The sequence below is a fragment of the Geotrypetes seraphini genome, chromosome 7 (assembly GCF_902459505.1).
Source record: "Geotrypetes seraphini chromosome 7, aGeoSer1.1, whole genome shotgun sequence".
Taxonomy (NCBI): Eukaryota; Metazoa; Chordata; class Amphibia; order Gymnophiona; family Dermophiidae; genus Geotrypetes; species Geotrypetes seraphini.
The window spans coordinates 71,277,174-71,297,242 of NC_047090.1; the positions used below are offsets into that span (position 1 = coordinate 71,277,174).

The 20,069-nt window shown below is 41.4% G+C and overlaps 1 protein-coding gene across 12 annotated transcripts in view; it reads right to left on the reverse strand.

The window, feature by feature from the left end:
* The window catches only part of C2CD5 (C2 calcium dependent domain containing 5), a 377,832-nt gene that overhangs the window by 257,559 nt on the left and 100,204 nt on the right, over positions 1–20,069 (reverse strand). For 6 of the 12 annotated variants that reach the window (XM_033951251.1, XM_033951255.1, XM_033951252.1 and 3 more), the window contains 2 exons: positions 12,725–12,934; positions 11,543–11,694 (listed from right to left, as the gene is read on the reverse strand). The exons of 1 other annotated variant lie outside the window; for it this stretch is intronic. In XM_033951251.1, coding sequence (XP_033807142.1) covers positions 11,543–11,694; positions 12,725–12,934 — 362 coding nt within the window. The remainder of the gene's footprint in view (positions 1–11,542; positions 11,695–12,724; positions 12,935–20,069) is intronic. 5 more of the 12 variants (XM_033951260.1, XM_033951257.1, XM_033951256.1 and 2 more) reach the window with 2 other exon arrangements.

Here is a 20,069-nt window from a genome sequence, read left to right on the forward strand (position 1 = left end):
AACTTCCTAGCATTGGTTCTGAATCTGTCCCCTCTTAATTTTTCCGAATGGCCTCTCATTCTTATAGTTTTCGAAAGTTTGAAGAATCTGTCCCTCTCCACTTTCTCTATGCCCTTCAAGATCTTCTAAGTCTCTATCATGTCCCCTCTAAGTCTCCGCTTCTCCAGGGAAAAGAGCCCCAGTTTCTCCAATCTTTCGGCGTATGAAAGGTTTTCCATACCTTTATCAAATGTGTCGCTCTCTTCTGAACCCTCTCGAGTATCGCCATATCCTTCTTTAGGTATGGCGACTAATATTGGACGCAATACTCCAGATGCAGGCGAACCATCGCTCGATACAACAGCAGGATAACTTCTTTTGTTCTGGTTGTAATACCCTTTTTGATTATACCTAGCATTCTATTCGCTTTCTTAGTGGCCGCTGCGCACTGCGCCAACGGCTTCATTGTCTTGTCGACTATTACCCCCAAGTCCCTTTCTTGGGTACTCTCACTCAATAACAACCCTCCCATCGTGTAGCTGTATCTCGGGTTTCTGTTTCTTACTTGCAAGACTTTACATTTCTCTACATTGAACTTCATCTGCCATCTCCATTGCCCACTTCCCTAGTTTGTTCAAGTCCCTTTGCAGTCCTCTATAGTCCTAGCCCCACTAAATAGTTTGGTGTCGTCTGTGAATTTTATTACTTCGCACTTCGTCCCTGTTTCTAGATCATTTATGAATACGTTGAATAACAGCGGTCCGAGCACCGACCCCTGTGGAAAACCACTCGTGACCCTCCTCCAGTCCGAGTAGTGGCCCTTCACTCCGACCCTCTGTTTCCTACCTGCCAACCAATTCCTGATCCATCTGTGTATGTCTCGAAAGGAGACAGAGCAGCTTTTAAATTAGAAACTGGGGGAAGACTGACAGCCACTCAAAAGAGCATGGTTCTGAACAAAGTATCTTTAAAAGATATTATCATAAAAGGAAAGACAGAACAGCTTGATAGCGAGATTGCTATTCAGGCCATGGTAGACCAAGTTTCCTTAAATACAGAACAGGCTGATTTTAGGTTAGGTAGGGAACACTTTCAGGTCATGGACCTGGGGTGCCGCCGCGGAAGCGGACTGCCGGGCACGATGGACCCCTGGTCTGACCCGGCAGAGGCAACACTTATGTTCTTATGTTCTTATGTTCTTTTAGAGATTAGAAATTAAACAAAAGACAAAGAAAGGTACTGCAGACCAATGCACAAGATGCAGGCAAAGTTTATTTAGAACAAACAGATTGTTACGTACAAACAGACCACTTTATTTAAAGTATGGGGCTCAACACGGTCCTGATCTGTGTATTGTATTCGCAAGCATTTGTTGCATGGCCCTTGTCACTACCACTTTTTGGGACCCCTGAAAAAGATGTGTAGTTCGAAACACAGATTGTGTTGGGTCCCATACTTTATATACAGTGATTTGTTTGTACACAACAATCCGTTTGTTTGCTCTAAATAAACTTTGCCTGCATCTTGTGCATTGGTCTGCAGTACCTTTCTTTGTCTTTTGTTTAATTTCTAATCTCTAAAATCAGCCTGTTCTGTATTTACGTTTCTTTGTCTTTTGTTCATCTTATTTTTACTGCAGTTTTGTTGGATTTCCATTTTTGTCCTTGCTCTTTTAGAGATCAGAAATTATCCATGCCAACTACTGAGAAAATTGTAACTAGATATGATATAACATTGTTTGAAATGTCTATATACAAATGCCAGAAGACTAAGGGCTAGATGTACTAAAGTCAGCAATCGTCACTAAACCTGTTTTCCCAACTTTATTGATGATTGCTTTTACCGACCTGATGCACAAAACAGTCACCGTGTGTTTTTCCCCTCGATTGCCCATTTTCCAATCTGGCCATGCAAATTAGCTAAAACCCCTGCAAAGTAGTCAAGCAATTGATTAACTAACATTACTTAGCTATTAAAAAAACAAAAACAAAGTAGAGCTTTAGAAATCAGAAAAACTGATAGGTCTAGGCTTGTAGCAGTATGATTGAAAACTAAATCCCATTCAAAATATGTGTGTGCTGGTGAATCTCCCGATGCAGGTCCGGTCCATGGACCGAAACACTTAAAAGGGGCAATATAGTAGCTGTACCCTAGCATTGGGAGTGTAATCTGAAAAGCGCTGGAGTCCTAACGGACAGTTAAATAAAGTCTCACACATTGATTCTTTGAAGTTGATTATGATTGGAATGAAAACTTCATATTGTTCTTATTAAAGAATTGAGAAGATTAAGGAGGGTGGGGGAAGAAACAGATGATTAAATAAGGTTGAGATCAGTGAAGTGGGTATTGAAATAGCTGTGTTCTATAAGAGGCCCCATGATCCCATTCCAATTGAACCGCTGATGTTTCTCTCCGCCATCTTCATTTGCATACAAATATATACATCCTTTTTGGGATTTGGGATGCATAAAATATAAAAATTTCTCTTCCAAAAATTCCCAATCAGCCCCATCAGTAAGAAAAACCAGGAAAGTGACCTTCATGTGAAAAGACTGAACACTACTCTAGAACAAGAAACCAAGGTATGAAATTCCAAAAGTGCAATATCAGAAAACGTTTCTTCAGGAAAACAATTTAGGATGCATGGCATGGCTTGGCTTCCTATTTGAGTAACAATTCAAGCATAAAAGATTCCTGTTATCAAGAAATAAAGGGAAAGCCAAAAACTTGTAACACTGCAGCAGGAATAATAAGTTAGATTAGATGGACTCTTTTTTGTCTGTCATATTGTAGGTTTCTATGTTGAAAAGATGGCTTCCATCTACAAATATTTAACCTACCAACTGTGTGATCTCCAATAAAGATTACTAAAATAAATGGATGTAAATGTTTTACTTGGTTAAATATCAACCCAGATGTTAGGCTCCATGTGCCAATTACAAAGGTAAACAAGAGGAAAGTACTATGGATTTTGTTCATGCTTTTTTTTCAAAGACCAATATTGTTAAAACAAAATTCTACTGTTTCTAAGTATAATTCACACAGTCTTTCAACTTATAAGTTTTCTTTATTCCATACAGTTCTTGCTCTGAACTTATATAATAAAGTTAATCTTGCTGCAGCCAGTGCATGAACACTATAAAAAAATTGTGCAACATCACTGTGAATAAATGTGGTTAATGGATAACCAAAGAAATACAAACATAGCTAAAAAGTATCTACAGGAAAAACATTTTAAACACTAAGAAGGAATTTAGGTGAGAGGGTCTTTTAAAATTAAATTATGTGCTTACCCTGGTAAGCTCTTTTCCAGTAGATAGGTGAGACCTTCAAGACTAGGGGTGCCCACACTTTTTTTGGCTTGTGAGCTACTTTTAAAAAGACCAAGTCAAAATGACCTAACCCTCATGAGATATGATGGTGATCCGTGGGATCTCTTTGCAGTTCTCGTGAGATTTGTTAATTGCTCACCACCTGTTCAGAGTTCTCACAACTTTCGCAGGCAATGTTTACCTTAGCAGTTCTTGCGAGAGTTTGTGGTGGAGAAGGCTGGTGCCCTTGTGGAAGAGATGGGTTACTGGGACATTGAAGATGGCAATGGACTGTTTCCTTAAAACGTGGATCATTACTAAAGTTGGAGCCACACTTGGTTCGTGATTGGAAGGGGTCAGAGCTAAGAGAGGGGGTGTTTGAAACATTAGTGCTCCCTGATTCAGGAAAAAAAAAATTTCGATTCGATTCAGCCTTCTTCTCATAACTCGCATGTCTTCTGATAACTCGCATGCCAGGTTCTCCTGCCCATGTCGTTTTCTTTTTTTCTCCGTGTTAACCATCTACCTTCCATCTCTGTCCTCCTTTTCCATTTCCTTTCTCTTCCCCGGAGGTCTGGCATCTTTCCTTTTTTTCGGCTCCATCCGACCCCACCATCCCCAGATCCACCATCTCTCCTTTTCTCAACTACCCTTTCATCCAGCATCTCTCCCTCCTTCCCCACTACACCAGGGGTCCATCAGCTCTCCCTTTCTCTTCCCAACTACTGTCCTATCCAATATCTCTATCCCCCTACCCCTACACCATCCCTTGTGTCCAACTTCCCTCCCTTTCTGTTTCTTCCCTCCCTAAATCCCATTGTCCACCATCTCTCTCCCTCTCCTCTGTTTTTAGACCCATTATTTCTTCTTTCCCCCTCCCCTAGTCTGGTAAATGCATGTCTTTTTGAACCCCCTTCCTCCTTTCATGTACTTCTACACCAGAGCCCTCCCCCCCACCCCCAAAGGCCTGCATGTTCATTCCTTCTTTATAGTATCCTTAGGCTTCCCCCCTGGCCTCCCGGTCTCACCTTCAGCTAATTAGGGCAGCTTGCAGAGGATCACTGGTGCTGTAGCAATCCTTAACAGGCTGCCATCAGCCTCTATACCACGTTCCCTCTGCCGTAGTCCCGCCTCTCCTCTGACATCAGGGGCAGCATCACGGTAAAGGGTTTGGTACTATGGAGGCTGACAGCAGCCTGTTAAGGATTGCTACAGCATCGGCAGTCCTCTGCAGGCTGCCCTAATTAGCTTAAAGGGAGACTGGGAGGACAAGGGGGAAGCTGGAGGACGCTACAAAGAGCACCTATGCACTGCAGCACTTCCTGACTGACCCGAGGGGACCCCTAAAGCAGGAGCAGCAGCGGCAGTGGACGGCCATCAAAAGGCAGTGCTGTCACTCTTGCTTTAGGAGATCTTAGCAATTTTTTTAAAAAACGAATCGATTTTAATCAGTGAATCAGGCAGCACTACTGAACATATAGCTACAGCCGCAGTCTCCTGTAAGGTAGAGTTTTGAAAGGCAGGGCTCCGCGATCGACTCGAGTTGCCTTTGCGATCAACCGATAGAGCGCGATCGACGTGTTGGGCACCCCTGTCCTAGACAGCAGGGTTATTTCTCTATCGCAGCGTACTGCTGCAGAAGGAAACCATTCCGGATTTTTCACTGTAACTCTGTTTATACCTCACTGGGCTCTCTAGCTCCAACTTCAGTTAGTACCCAAGCACGTAGAGCCACCCAATACACGTGAAGTAGAGGCACCTGTAGCAACAGGCGTAAACCAATTATTCTGTTCAAAAAGTACCTAAACAGTACCTTAACCCCCAACACAGGCTTCAAAGCTCAGAAACTACTCCCCAATAAATTTAAACTTATATACAAATTCTTCCCAGCCCTCTAGGGCTGACAGGCATCCTAGAATTGGCTTGGAGAAGCCTAAACAATCTGAAAACTGTAAGCAGGTGCAGGAAGGACAGGGCAGGTGTCTACAATGTCTCACCTATCTACATTGGGGAAAGAGATGCATTTAGCCACCTGCCCCACCGAAAAATCCACCCTGGACTGATCCAAAAGTTGCTGGCACTCCTGTGCCAGAGGATACCAGCGTGACATAGTTAGTTCTAGCAATTTTCACAGCACCCTCTGGAGAGTCAAACTGCTCCAAGACCAGAACGCATATATCAGGGTGCCAGGGAAAGGTAGCAGACTTCAAGCACACACCACAAAGTAGACGGAGCCGACTGAGTGACCAAAATGAACTCCTGCAAAGATTCAGAAATATGGTCCGGCAAAGCCGCAGACTCAAAAAAGCACAGGATCGTGATAATATATCCAGGCTTCAAAAACCCCAGAGGGATCCACAGATCCAGCACACAGTCCCTGATCTCCTGCCCTGGGAAGAGTTGCACCTGCAAATAAGGGGTCAGCAAGTAAGAGTAAGGGTAGTAGTGCACTGGTTCTTCAGTTTGATCTGAGCAGTGCCTTTGGTAGATTATACCAAATTATTGGCCTGTTTAGATGCTTTAGATTTACAAGGCAATGTACTTCTGTGGTTTAAAGGGTTTTCGGAATCCAGACTTTACCAGGTTATGTTTAATAATTAGCTTTCTTTCATCAATGCAAGGAGCCTAAAGTCCAAAATGGGAGAATTAGAAGCCATAGCCATAAAAGAAAACCTAGACATCATTGGAATCACGGAAACATGGTGGAACGAGGATAACCAATGGGACGTAGTGCTGCCAGGGTACAAACTCTATAGAAGAGACAGGACCAACAAGAAGGGTGGAGGAATAGCACTATACATAAAAGACACCATTCCCTCGACCGGAGTGGATATAGAACCAAAGGCGGAAGGACTGGAGTCATTATGGGTCAAATTACCAGGAAAAGGTGGCCTTGACATAAGACTGGGTCTATACTATCGTCCACCTGTACAAACGGAAGCAAACGACAAAGATCTGGCGGCAGAATTGAGGCGGGAAGGCAACAACAGGAATGTGACAGTAATGGGAGATTTCAACTACCCCGGGATAAACTGGAGTATTGGAAACTCAAACTGTGCGAGGGAAACAGAATTCTTGGAGGCTGTGAGCGACTGCTTTATGGATCAGCTTGTCAAGGAACCAACAAGAGGAGATGCCACTCTTGACCTAATCCTCAACGGATTAGGGGGACCTGCAAAAGAAGTGGAAGTAGTAGGGCCAATAGGAAACAGTGATCACAACATGATCCAGTACAAATTAGGAGTAAGTACAACAAAAGGCAAAAGAACCACAGTGACAACGCTCAACTTCAAGAAAGGGAACTATGATGCTATGAGAGCAATGGTAAGAAAAAAACTTAGAAACAGCTCAAGGAAAACAGAAACTGTAGAGCAAGCCTGGTCTCTATTCAAGGGCACAGTGCAAGAAGCACAACATATGTACATCCCCATATTTAGAAAAGGGTGCAAAAAAAAACCGAACAAAAGACCCCGCATGGATAAACAATGAGGTGAAGAAAGCGATAGGAGACAAAAAAAAATCATTCCGGAAATGGAAAAAGGACCAGACTGGGGAAAACTGGGATGAACACAGGAAAAGCCAAAGAGAATGTCACCAAGTGGTTAGGAGAGCGAAAAGAGAATACGAAGAGAGACTAGCCAGGGAGGCAAAAAACTTCAAATCATTCTTCAGATATGTTAAGGGGAAGAAACCGGCGAGGGAGGAAGTAGGACCGTTGGATGATGGAGATAAAAAGGGAGTGATAAAGGAGCAAAAAGAGGTAGCTGACAGGTTAAACAAATTCTTCTCGTCAGTCTTCACAAGCGAGGACACATCCAATGTACCGGAACCCGACGTGATCTTCCATGGTGATCAAGAAGAAAAACTGTCGGCAATAGAGGTGAGCCATGAGGATGTCCTCCAACAGATAGATAGATTGAAAAGCGACAAATCACCAGGCCCAGACGGAATCCATCCTAGGGTACTAAAAGAACTAAGAAATGAGATAGCGGAAATACTCCAACGAGTTTGCAACCTATCCTTGAAAACTGGAGAGATACCGGAGGACTGGAAGATAGCAAATGTTACACCTATCTTTAAAAAGGGGTCAAGAGGAGACCCGGGAAACTATAGGCCGGTAAGTTTGACATCGGTTCCAGGCAAGATGGTAGAAGCACTGATAAAGGACAGCATCTGTGAGCACATAGAAAAAAATGGGCTGATGAAAGCGAGCCAACATGGCTTCTGCAAGGGAAGATCGTGCCAAACAAACTTACTGCACTTCTTCGAGGGGGTAAACAGCCATTTGGACAAAGGGGAACCTGTAGACATCATCTACCTTGACTTCCAAAAGGCCTTTGACAAGGTACCCCATGAGCGGTTACTTAGGAAGCTGTGGAACCACGGGGTGGAAGGGGACGTACAGAGATGGGTCAAACACTGGTTGGCAGGCAGGAGACAGAGGGTTGGAGTGAAGGGTCACTACTCGGGATGGAGAAAGGTCACGAGTGGAGTTCCGCAGGGGTCTGTACTTGGACCACTGCTGTTCAATGTATTTATTAATGACCTGGAAACGGGGACGAAATGTGAAGTTATAAAATTTGCGGATGACACTAAACTCTGTAGAAGGGTCAGAACTACAGAAGAGTGTGAGGCCCTACAAAGAGACCTAAGCAAACTGGAGGAGTGGGCAAATAAATGGCAGATGAAATTCAATGTAGGGAAATGCAAGGTCATGCATATAGGGAGAAAGAACCCGATGTTCAGCTACCAAATGGGGGGATTAGTATTAGAGGGAAGTAACCTTGAAAGAGATTTGGGTGTACTGGTGGATACAACAATGAAGTCAACGGCGCAATGCGCAGCAGCCGCGAAGAAGGCGAACAGAATGTTGGGTATTATTAAAAATGGTATTACGACCAGAACGAAAGAAGTCATCCTGCCGTTGTATCGGGCAATGGTGCGCCCGCACCTGGAGTACTGTGTTCAGTATTGGTCACCGCATCTTAAGAAGGATATGGCAATACTTGAGAGGGTCCAGAGGAGAGCGACACGAATGATTAAGGGCATGGAAAACCTTTCATACACTGAAAGATTGGAGAAGCTGGAGCTCTTCTCCCTGGAAAAGCGGAGACTCAGAGGAGACATGATAGAGACCTACAAGATCATGAAGGGCATAGAGAAAGTGGAGAGAGACAGATTCTTCAAACTTTCAAAACATAAAAGAACAAGAGGGCATTCAGAAAAATTAGAAGGGGATAGATTCAAAACAAATGCTAGGAAGTTTTTCTTTACTCAGCGGGTGGTGGACACCTGGGATGCGCTTCCAGAGGATGTAATAGGGCAGAGTACGGTACTGGGGTTTAAGAAAGGATTGGACAATTTCCTGTTGGAAAAGGGGATAGAGGGGTATAGATAGAGGATTATTACGCAGGTTCTGGACCTGTTGGGCCGCCGCGTGAGCGGACTGCTGGGCACGATGGACCTCAGGTCTGACCCGGCAGAGGCATTGCTTATGTGCTTATGTGCTTATCTGGAAAAATCCCTGCGGCGTCCTTCAGGGTTCCCCACTTTCACTATTCAATATATATCTTTCTTCATTGGGTTCTTGCTTGAGTAATCTCGGTATAGGACTGTTCAGCTATGTTGATGATATCATGATTGTTATACCTTGTAACACAGTTCTGTCCCATATTACTCATACGATAGTCTGTACTGAAATTAATGATCACTGTCAAAAAATTCACACTAAGATCACGATATTTTTCCCACTTCCCAAACTCTAAAAACAGCAATTTTTGGATTTTTCAGGAGGGGGGAACATATGTGCAGGAAGAAAGAACTGAAGGTGGAGCCAGTATAACAGAGGCAGAGTGGATTCCATCTGCATCAACATACGGCTATAAGGAAATAACCCTACTGTCTAGAATGTCTCACCTATTGCACTGGAATAAAGATTAGTGCATGCTATCTGCAGCAGGACCCAAAGGAATAAATGGATCTGTGGCAGATAATTTGTGCTAACCTTTCGTAAGAGATATCCTAGGATTATTACTCATTAAAGAACCCCTTTACTACGCCACGGTAAAATTTGCAGTTACCACAGTTTAATGCAGGCCTTTAACTTTGATAGCTGCCAATTTAATGCAGCAACTATTGAGGGCATTACCAGCATTTGTCATTACAAGTGCCACGTTAAATTTGTAGCTTCCACACAGTAATTTGCTTAGAGTTAGCAAGGAAGCACTTAAAGCCATATTCTATAACTACCACCTAATTTCGAGATCCATGCCTAATTTTTATTTTTTAATTGACTTTTTTTTTGGATTGGCTGAAAACCAGCATGGTCAATTACCATGCTGATTAAGTCATAGAAACATAGAAGATGACGGCAGAAAAGGGCTAAAGCCCATCAAGAGTGGGCAGACTTGATGGGCTGTAGCCCTTTTCTGCCGTCATCTTCTATGTTTCTATGACTTAATCAGCATGGTAATTGACCATGCTGGTTTTCAGCCAATCCAAAACCCCCTCCCCCCATTAATTAAACAATTTAAGATTTCAGTGCCAAACTTAAGATGCCTAAGTGGAGGCACCCCCCCACACACCTAAGGACGCCTAACAGCACCTATGATAAAAAAATAGGCATGGTTATGGGCAAAGAATAGGCGTAGTTGACTAAGGCGCTACCAAATTAGGCAAGCAAAAATCTGGCTTAATGGAAAGTCACCTATATTTAAGACGTCTAGTGACTCCTAAGTCCGCTTTGGTGCCGCTAGATGTGATTCTATAAACAGCGCCGTTTTTGAGGTTGACAACCACGCCGAGCAGCGCCTACAATGTAGGCGCTGCTCGGTGACATTTATTGAATCTGGCTCTTCATGCCTCCTATTTAAGAAGTGGTAAGTAGCCCTATACTACCTGCAAAAGTGTGAATCAGTGCATGATATTTGCAGCACTCAAGCACAGAATACCTTCAATATCCATTCTACGACATGGTAACTGCAAAACTACCACAGTAAACCATACATTAATCCCCAAATTCTATAAAGTCTTCCTAAATTTAGGCACCAACATCAGCATGCCTAGACAATGTAGGTAACTAACTTAACAGGCTAAATTGGCACTGAAAATTAGCACTTAACAATTCCTCTTTGTCCTCAATTGGACTTAAAAGTTAATCACCTAACTTGGTAGCTGCCTAGAACTTTGTGGGAGGTGCCTAGTCCAAAAGCGTCTATCTAAAACTGGGCGTGGTTATGGGTTGATTGTGGGCACATTTTGGAGTTAGGCGCGTGCATTTAGGACAAGAAAACCCTGGCATAAAAATAGTGCACCTAAATTTAGGATGCTCTGTGTGGTTTTATATAGTGCACTAAACATTTATAGAATTGCACTTAGCACCACAGCTAATTTTGTAGGGGACTCATATAGAATCAGGCACTAAGTGCTTAATGTGGTTTTGCAAAACAACCCCTAAGGGGCTTCTCATTTTGTATATGTGAGGAAAAAATTCTAAACACATATTGCAGTAAAAATCTTATTCGTATCCTGTACTTAATTATATTTAAGGCACCATTTGGTCTAGGACTGAGCTAATAAAATAGAGCCATAACCCAGCCAATCTCTTTGAGAATTCTGAGGTTCATTCATATGGGAATCACCTATCTAATAAAGATACATATTTTTCTTAAATGTATAAAATGAAAAAATAAATCTTAATAAAGAGAAGACTATAAATATCAATATTGGTTGCCAAATTAACATATAATATCTAGCCCTTCAGAATCTAAAGGATTTACTAATGTTGAGTTTTGTTCATCTAAACATATATTAATAAAATTATTATAAGTTCCATTAGGCTGCGATTATATCTTGTACAACTATATAGTTTTAAAAGTTGTACAGCTACCTATGTTTTTTGAGGACTGCAAAAAAAGTCTAATTAATAAATTAACAAATGCACAATGAGTATCTTGTGCATCTTATCTATGATGGTTAATATACAACCTATAACCAAAGCCCTAAGGCGTAGTATATAAACAATATTTAAATCACTGACTAAGCAAATAACACATGCCCATACATCTTAAGCCTAAACAGCAAACACTATTTGGCCTGCAAACCCCAAAGCAGGTCATTCAACCAGTTTTAAGTAAAAGGTTTTGTTTAGAAATCATTTTGATAACTTTGCCAAAAATGAGGAAAAAAAGTAACAAAAACAAACACAAATAAAATTTTTTTTTAAAAAAAAGGTGTGAATGGCTGTGCCTTACCAGTTTTGGGTGTCAAACTCAAATCTGTGTCAGAAGAAGAAGACTGCCGGCTGTAGGACTTTGAAGGTGAAAAAGAATAGGTTTGGTTTTTCAGAGGGGTTGAGGGTCCTGATGAATGAGTATTGGGGTTAGGCTCTTCACTGAAGGGAACCCTGCCAGAAGAAGGTGGAAAGATATTATAGTAATTTTGAGCCAAAGGACTTAGTTGACAGTGGTTTGATCCAAATACCAGGATATGGGCTAGGAAGGCAGCAGCTATTTTCCAAGTTACAAGGGCTAGGGAACAAAAAAGTAAATAAAATTCTGCTGTCTACCTGCCCATCACTCTACATGAGAAAAGCTGATTATGTACACATAATAAACTTAAGTTTAAAAGCATGAAATGTCAAGACCAAGAGAAAATAAAAAGCTATATGCAAAGGAAACAAAACCCAAAGAAAGAAAGCATTACTTAAAAACAAATCTATTATACCATGATACTTCATTAAGGGACTAAAGCAAAACTCAATCATGTCAAGCTATGCCAGTACAAAAAAAAAATAATACATGTTTCCTTATCCTACAGCACCAATTGTGTGCCAATGCCAAAAACAAAGCCTAAGCAGCGTGCTCATTATGGTACACCTAAACCAGCAAACTAGTTGAATGAGTGCAGAGTTCTCACTTACCTAATTCCTTGTGACATCTCTTCCACACATCAATACTCTTGCTTCAAAGAATAGTTACAGTTTAAGTCAGTACAGAAACCAAATTTTTAAGGGTTTTGGAAATAAACTGCACCCTATTATGAATAATGATCTATAGAATTATTACAATTCTGACTTGCAGCAGAATGGGTCAGAAGCCACAGAGATGGTGCATTTTGGGCCCTTTTTATAATGCCGCAGTAGCAAGTCCTGGTGCAGCAAATGTGACACAGCCCACAGGACTCGCTACCTCAGCTTTATAAAAGGAGCCCCTTGTTATGCAAATAGATAGCAATTTTAATTTTTTTGTTTGTGTGTGTGGTTTGACTTTTGCATAAATTACAGAAAGGAAGCCAAGGGTGCATAAATCTGTGGAAGAGAATTTGTAAAGATCACACTCTGCCTCATACATCTATTGTCTTTATTTTAGCAGAAGAATGCCAGTAAGAAGACTCCCCAGGAGGAAAGGAGGGAGTAAAAGATGGGTGGTACCTGCCTACACTGCCTGCCTGCCTGCATTTTTCGACAAAGCTGCCTGTGGCCTGGCTCTCCCCAGCTCCTGAGTCTGAGCAGTCTCGTACCAGTGTAGATGAGAGTGGGAACAGACACAGAGAAGTTCTGAGTAAGTCGTGAGCCAGTAGCAGTGTGAATTGGGCTGTTGTGAGTCGAACGACATCCATGGCTTGGCAGATGGACCAGCGGAGACCTGAGAGAATTGGTAGCCAAAGTGGAAGAAAAGAAAACAATACATACAATAGATTTCAAAGTTATATGCTGAAAATTTATTTCGGGGAGATTTCGTTAGTGGAGATCATTATTTTTCTATTAGCATGCAAAAAAAAGTTGAAACCAGAAGATGAGAACAGTTAAACATTAATCAGACAGCTGCATTTACACTGAAATATTTCAGACTCAGATTAGTGGACTGTGACTCTAAAGCACAAACAAATGAAGACATCCATTCTTAAAGAATATATACAGTTCTGGAGCTTTATTATGTATTCATAGAGTCATAAAGCATGGGTCCTTCTAATCCCAGTACCAGATGTCTTACGCTCCATATTTTAGGGTAAGATCTATGAAACAAAGAAGTTCTGATAGTCAAAAAATGCAGTTCTATTAATATGTATATCAGAGAGGCAAGCCTGTTGAAAATACAGATCCTTGTAATAATTTTGGTCTCTAGCAGTCAGCTGTGATACCTTTTTACATGCCTAATGCCATTAATATGTTCAAATGCTCTCCAGCTGGCCCCGCTTTCTCTTTAAGAGAAAAAGGAATTAATGTACAGTTAAAATATTTTTAACTTTTTAGGAGCCAATGTTCCTGAAATCAGTTTCGGGAAAAAAAGAGATACCAATTAATCCTATAGAACTATTGTTTTCCCTATAAGCTTCTAAGGGAGTTTCTGCCACAAATGCTATCAGGCAAACTCTTCCGTGTTATCAGAGCTTTGCATGCAAAGCACAGCAGGAGTGAAGAGCACGTAAGAAAATATTAAAAGAAGAAAAATGAGTAAAAACAAACTAAAATAATAGATAAAATCCTACTTTGTGATCTCTCTCTCCTCCTTTGCTTTAAAAAAATAGAAGGGCTCAACTATTTGAAAGAGCAATCCAACAACTATATGATCTTTACAATATATTATTCACATTTCAAAAGGTGAAGATGAGGGCTCCAATTGCAAAGAGCTATGTATTTCCACACCAAAAATGTTACAAGGGAACTTCCAAGCCCACAGAGGCTCCTTTCTCAAGCAAAACCTGAAGAAAACCTTCTGTGATCTCTAAGAATGGACACACATCATTACTTTCAGATCCAGGTTCATAATCATTTGTAGGCTCGCAGAAAAATATTTAATTTGCAGTAGACAGCTGATAATTAAACCCACACATTTTACAATTATTTTAGGGGTTTATTTACTAAGCTGCAATTACACCTTAATGCATACTAAACACCAAAATCAATAAGGATTTCCACATTACCAGTAATGCGGTAAAACAAAAATACCCAACATAATAGGCACAAATTAATGAGCAACCTCACATACAACTGTATGCAAAGCAGTTCATTAACATGTAAATTGATCAATCTAGATAGCTGAAACATCATGATCTGCATTAAATTATAATACTTAACTTCAGCTCAAAATGGTGTAAATAACTACCACAGAAAGCACTGGAAGGTTAATTTCCTGTTGAGGCTACTGGACCTCCCCCCTGAATGCCTGAAGGCAAAGTAGCCCTTATTTAGCATAACCTTTGACACAGATACAACCTCTTCTTGCAAAGTCCCATTTAAGTTCTCCCAGAGAGTAAATGCTTAAGCCCCATCTTCTGTTTCTAATCCCACTGAAACCACAATAGAAATAAGGTTCCCACAATGCTACCAGCTCACTCTTCCCTCAAGACCTTTCCCTTTGGACCCTCCCATACTTACTAGTAAAAACCTTTGAGTGGTACTGGGAGAGAAGCAATCCCCAGTTACTCTAGCCCCACCAGTACTGCCATCCAAAATTGTGTCAGCCAAGCAAATAATTCACTTTGCCTTGTTCTTGCTCCCTTATCACCATAAAAAGTCCTCTAATAAGGAAGTGAGAGAGGAGGGGGAATTTGAGGGGAAAGGAAAGACTTGGGAATGAAGGCAAACCTTAGGCATTTAATCTTGCTGGAAGTAATCAAAGGTGGTTCAAAGTCAAGGTTTCCAACCTGTTTAAACACCACCCAACTGGAGGATCTTTGACTACAGGTTACTGCTCAGTTTTGAATATTTCCAGCCATGAAAATAGTGCCATGCTATTCACTCAGCTACAGTATGTTATTACCACTTTTTTTTTTACTATATAGATTGCTGAAATGTGTTAATACTATTCATTAAAGCAAGTTTTAAGTACTTTAGTGAATAGATTCCTTCATTAATTAAAAAAATTCTTAATTTGGTCATTTATTGATGATTCATTATCTCTATCACAATTCTAAAGAACAAGGGAGTTGGCAATGAAAGGAGAGAAGAGCATTCTATTCAATATGATGCTATATTAAAATGTATGTGAATAGGCCTATGGATTTGATTAATGCACTTTTATATTACATCACACAATTTAATAACATCAATAATATTGTATTGAGTTGGTAGTAATTTTTGGATCTCTGACTTTCATCAAGATCCACCCCCCTCTGCCACCACCATCATTCTTTTTTTATTCTAACTGCATATCCCAGGGTATTTTGCTCACAAAAGTAATCTTCATCCTGATGTGGCAAGAATAAAAACAGATCTTAAGAGCTGATAACATTCAAAGGACACAGCAGAGCAAATCAGGGCAATAGAAGGCCGCGAAGCAGCGTGTTTAGAGTGCTGCGGCTGCTGCTAGAGTCGAGAGGTTTGTCGGGACCGTGGGAAGGGGGAGGCGGCAAGGGACTAAGGAACCCGGAAAACTTGGGACAAGTTAGAGTGCAAGGAGGATAGTGATCGTGAGTTACATCCCAGTGCCACATCAGTACAAAGCTTAATTTGCAAGGATCCTTGAGACCAGATAGCTGTGTTAAGGACCAGCCCTAATAGGATGTTACCAGCTCACCACCCCAGGACAAACAGCTTCAATATAAGAAATGTAATCCTTAGTTGGGTTACTGAACCAAAGCAAATTTTTTTTTTTTTGGTGGGGGGGGGGGGGGAAGAGTGTCGATGTCTTTTATATTCCATTTAATGATGCTGAGAGGCAGGAGATGGGCAGGGGAGGGTATTTTCTCTATCTGTCCTGGTGGGCTTACAATCTATGAATATATTCATGTAAACCGTTCTGAGCTCCCTTGGGAGAACGGCATAGAAAATTGAATAAATAAATTAAAAAAAACTAATTTACCTGGGGCAATGGGGGGATTAAGTGACTTACCCAGGGTCACAAGGGGCAGCATGGGATTTGAACCCACAACCTCAGGGTTCTGAAGCTATAGCTCTAACCACTCACTCGGGCCAGGGGGAGAGGGAAAGAGGGCTGCGCTGGGGGCCAGACAGCAAACATGCTTTGCTCTGGGAGGGGGGGAACAGAAGGGGGCCATGGAACAGGTTAGCATGGCACAACTGGGGGCCAGGGGGAGAGGTGAAGGGGCCTGCTTTGGGGGGATGGGTGTGCTGGGGGGTAGGCAGCAATCATGCTTTGCTCTGGGAGGGAGGAACAGAAGGGGGCCACAGAGCAGGCAGGCATGGCACAACAGGGGGCCAGGGAGGGAGGGAAAGGGGGCTTCTTTAGGAGGAGGGGTGTGCTAAAAAAAAAAAAAAAAAAAAAGACAGACATACAGACAGCGGCCAAGGAGAGAGAGAGAGAAACAAAGACAGACACACACATCTATTCTAGCACCCGTTAATGTAACGGGCTTAAAGACTAGTACTATATAATACCACTGTGATATAAAATGAGACCATGGCACAGCTGTATTTTATTCTTCATTTTTCCCTAAACACTAGACACAGTTAAATCACAAAAATTAGTCTCTTCTGGTGTAGAATTTCATATTAGACAAGTTTACATTTATTTCTTACTTTCAAATGTCTCAGTCCCTTAAGAGGGCCCAGTCTTTTCTAAAGGAAAATAAAATAATGGCACATAAATACTGTAAAATGCATATTTAAGAAAAGCACAGATACTTACCTGTAGCAAGTGATCTCCAAGGAGAGCAAGCATATATTCTCAAATGGTGACATCATCCACGGAAACCAGAATGGACACTACCAAATGCAGTGTCACTTTAAATCTTTAGGCAGTGCCCATACCGCACGCATGCCAGCGCCATCCTACCCGGCATCGGCTTGCAGGACTATCAGTTTAGTAATAAAGCTAAAAAGCCAACTAGGGAAAGTGGGTGGGTTGTGAGAATATATGCCTGCTGTCCCTCAAAGAACACTTGCTACAGGTATCTTTGCTTTTTCTGAGGACAAGCAGACATAATATTCTCACACGTGGGAAACCCAAGCTGCAAGGATCATGACTCGGGATGAGGATAAGGGATATACTGTATAAACATAAGCCTGATGAAACCCAAGAGGGTTGCAGGGAAAGTTGGCACTCAAAGTAAAAAGATTCTGTGAAACTGCTTGTCCAAAACGACTGTCTCTTCTAGTGTTTTGTTCCTAACAATAATGAAAAGTAAAGGTATGGATTGAGGACCAAGTAGCCACTTTGCAGATTCCTCAATAGATTCAGTGGGAATGAGCCACCGAGGCAGCTATAGCATGGACATTGTGGGCATAAATATTTATGAATCACCAATATACCCAAATAGGAATTCAGTGCAATTTTCAAATTAATAAGAAACTGGCCAACTCCAGAGAGGGGGGAGTCACTTGATGGCATTGACCTGAGTGGATGCCAAGTTGCTCGACTCCACTCTGACTTCCCTAATAACCCCCTTTTCTGTTTGATTTTCACATTGTAGTGATGTTTTTGTTGGTCTAGGTTATGTAGTTTGACAATGGTTGAGTGGTTGTGTGGTGCAGGACAGTTTAGCTGGGAGACTGCTACTGGTAGTGTATGCGATTTGTGTTTCTTTCTACATTTTTTCTGTACTTACTGATATATAGGAAGTTTGAAACTTGCATCTCTGAATGTGGATGGTATTCATTCACTTGTTAAATGCACTAAGATCTTAAGCCACTGTAAATGACTGCAGGTAGATGTGCTGTTGCTGCAGGAAACACACCTCAATAGCTCTGAACATGGAAAGCTGCGCTGAGACTTTGTGGGAGAGCTGGCGTTTGCTTCCTACAACAGCAGGCAGAGGGGGGAGGCCATTCTCATACATAAGCATATGTCTAATGCATAAACTTGTGTAAGATACAGAGGGCAGGTATGTTTTGTGGCTGGATGAACTTAAGGGGCAGAAATATGCTGTCTGCTCAATCTATGCCCCTAATGTCTATTCTCACAGATTCTTTTTCTACTTTGCTTTCTGTGCTAGCACCTCTGCAAGGCTATCAGCTAATTCTTGGATGTGAATTTAATATCACCTCTGACCCTCTTTTTTTTTTTTTTGTAATTATATATTTTATTGATTTTAATATTTGACAATTTTCAAATTGCAAATCAAAGAAAAAATACAATGTAAACAGAAACAAACATAAGATTAACATTTAAGAATTTGAGAGAAAAAAATTATTACATAATATAGTTAGTCCACCAGTAACTAGAAGAGGAGCTGATAATGAGCTGAAATTTTTAACAAATAAATAAATAAATAAAATAGATGGAAAATAAAGATGCACTCTGATTGCTCTTGAACTATTCTTTCTGAGCTAAATAAGAACCAGACATACCTATAATTTCTCAAGAATTATTCTTATTGGAAATAAATTTAGACAGCTGCTGTGGATCATAGAAGACATATCTGTCCTCTTTATAAACCATTACACATTTACAGGGGAAACGTAGAACAAAAATAGCCACTAACTGAGTAACCTCTGGTCTCAAAATAAGAAACTGTTTTCGTCTTTTCTGGGTAGAACGAGACACGTCGGGAAACATTCTGATAGTATAAGTCAGAAATGGAACATCTTTATGTTTAAAAAACAACTTCAACATCCATTCTCTATCAGAATCAATAGCAAATTGTACCATCAAAGTAGCGGCAACCTGAACCTCAGTCTCCGACTTCTCAAGGAAATTAGTTAGATCCAAGCTATCAGCAGATACATTTTGCTAGTTTGGATTTTGAGATTTAACTCTCTTTGGCAACTAATATATCTTCGAAAGAGGTGGGTAAGAAGTTTCCAGCACCTTCAGAATCTCAGACATATCTTTTAAACATAACTGAAGTAGTTATTGGAAAAACTTTGGGAAAATTAATAACCCGCAAGTTACATCTCCTAATGGAATTTTCCAGCATTTCTTGTTTGAAATTTAAGTTCGCACTGTCTTTAACCCAAGTTAAAGCTTGCGCTTCCAAAGTTTTCATCCGAATTTCCAAATCTTCAGATTTATTTTCCAAAGTTGTTACCTTATTTTTGAGTTCCTGATTTTCTGAAAGTACCTTAGTACAATTAGTAGAAAGTTGTTGTATTTGGTTCCCCAGAGAAGCATTCAAATTAGCAATGGCATTTCAGATGGATTCTAAATTGATTACCTCAGGTCTCTGCAGGGGAAACAACTTTGCTCCAGAAGCCCCTGTTACCAACAAGGTACCTGTGCCCACAGCAGCCACCGCTGAAGCCTCATGGGTCGGCCAAGCTCCCCCCGCCGATCACTGTGTTGATATCTCCTGCAGCTCATCCTGCCTCAGACCAGGGCCGGAACCCCTGCTCTCCACAACCGGCAGGAAGACATCCCAAGCCAATGGCTCTTCCACTGCGTCGGGGCAGGTCAGCGGTGTACGCTCATCCAGGGACAGAGTAGCACCCTCAAAGGAGAACTCCGGCGCTTCAGCTTGCGTTCGTTCTCCAGCTGAGGAAGTTCCCGGTTTTAGTGTCCGCAAGCCACGCTCAACGAAGACATCCATCGGGCCAGACTGTTGCTGAGTTTCATCCGGGAAGACCCGGAGCTTTGACTTCCTCTTTATCATCGGTAAGTAGCAAAAGTTGAAGTCCAACGGGACGGCGTCTCCTTGAGAGCTTCAGACCGCCATCTTAGTCAAGCTCCTCCTCCCTAGTTGCATTAGTTTTATCCACCTCTGAGCCTCTTATTGATCCAAGGGGTATTTGGAAAAGGGATATCTTGCAGAGAAATATAATTTTCTCATACATGATATGGGTCTATTGGATATTTGGCGTACCTTACATCCAGATGAACATGATTATACATATTACTCCCTGATACACAAAGTTTATGCCCTTCTGGATTACATTCTTTT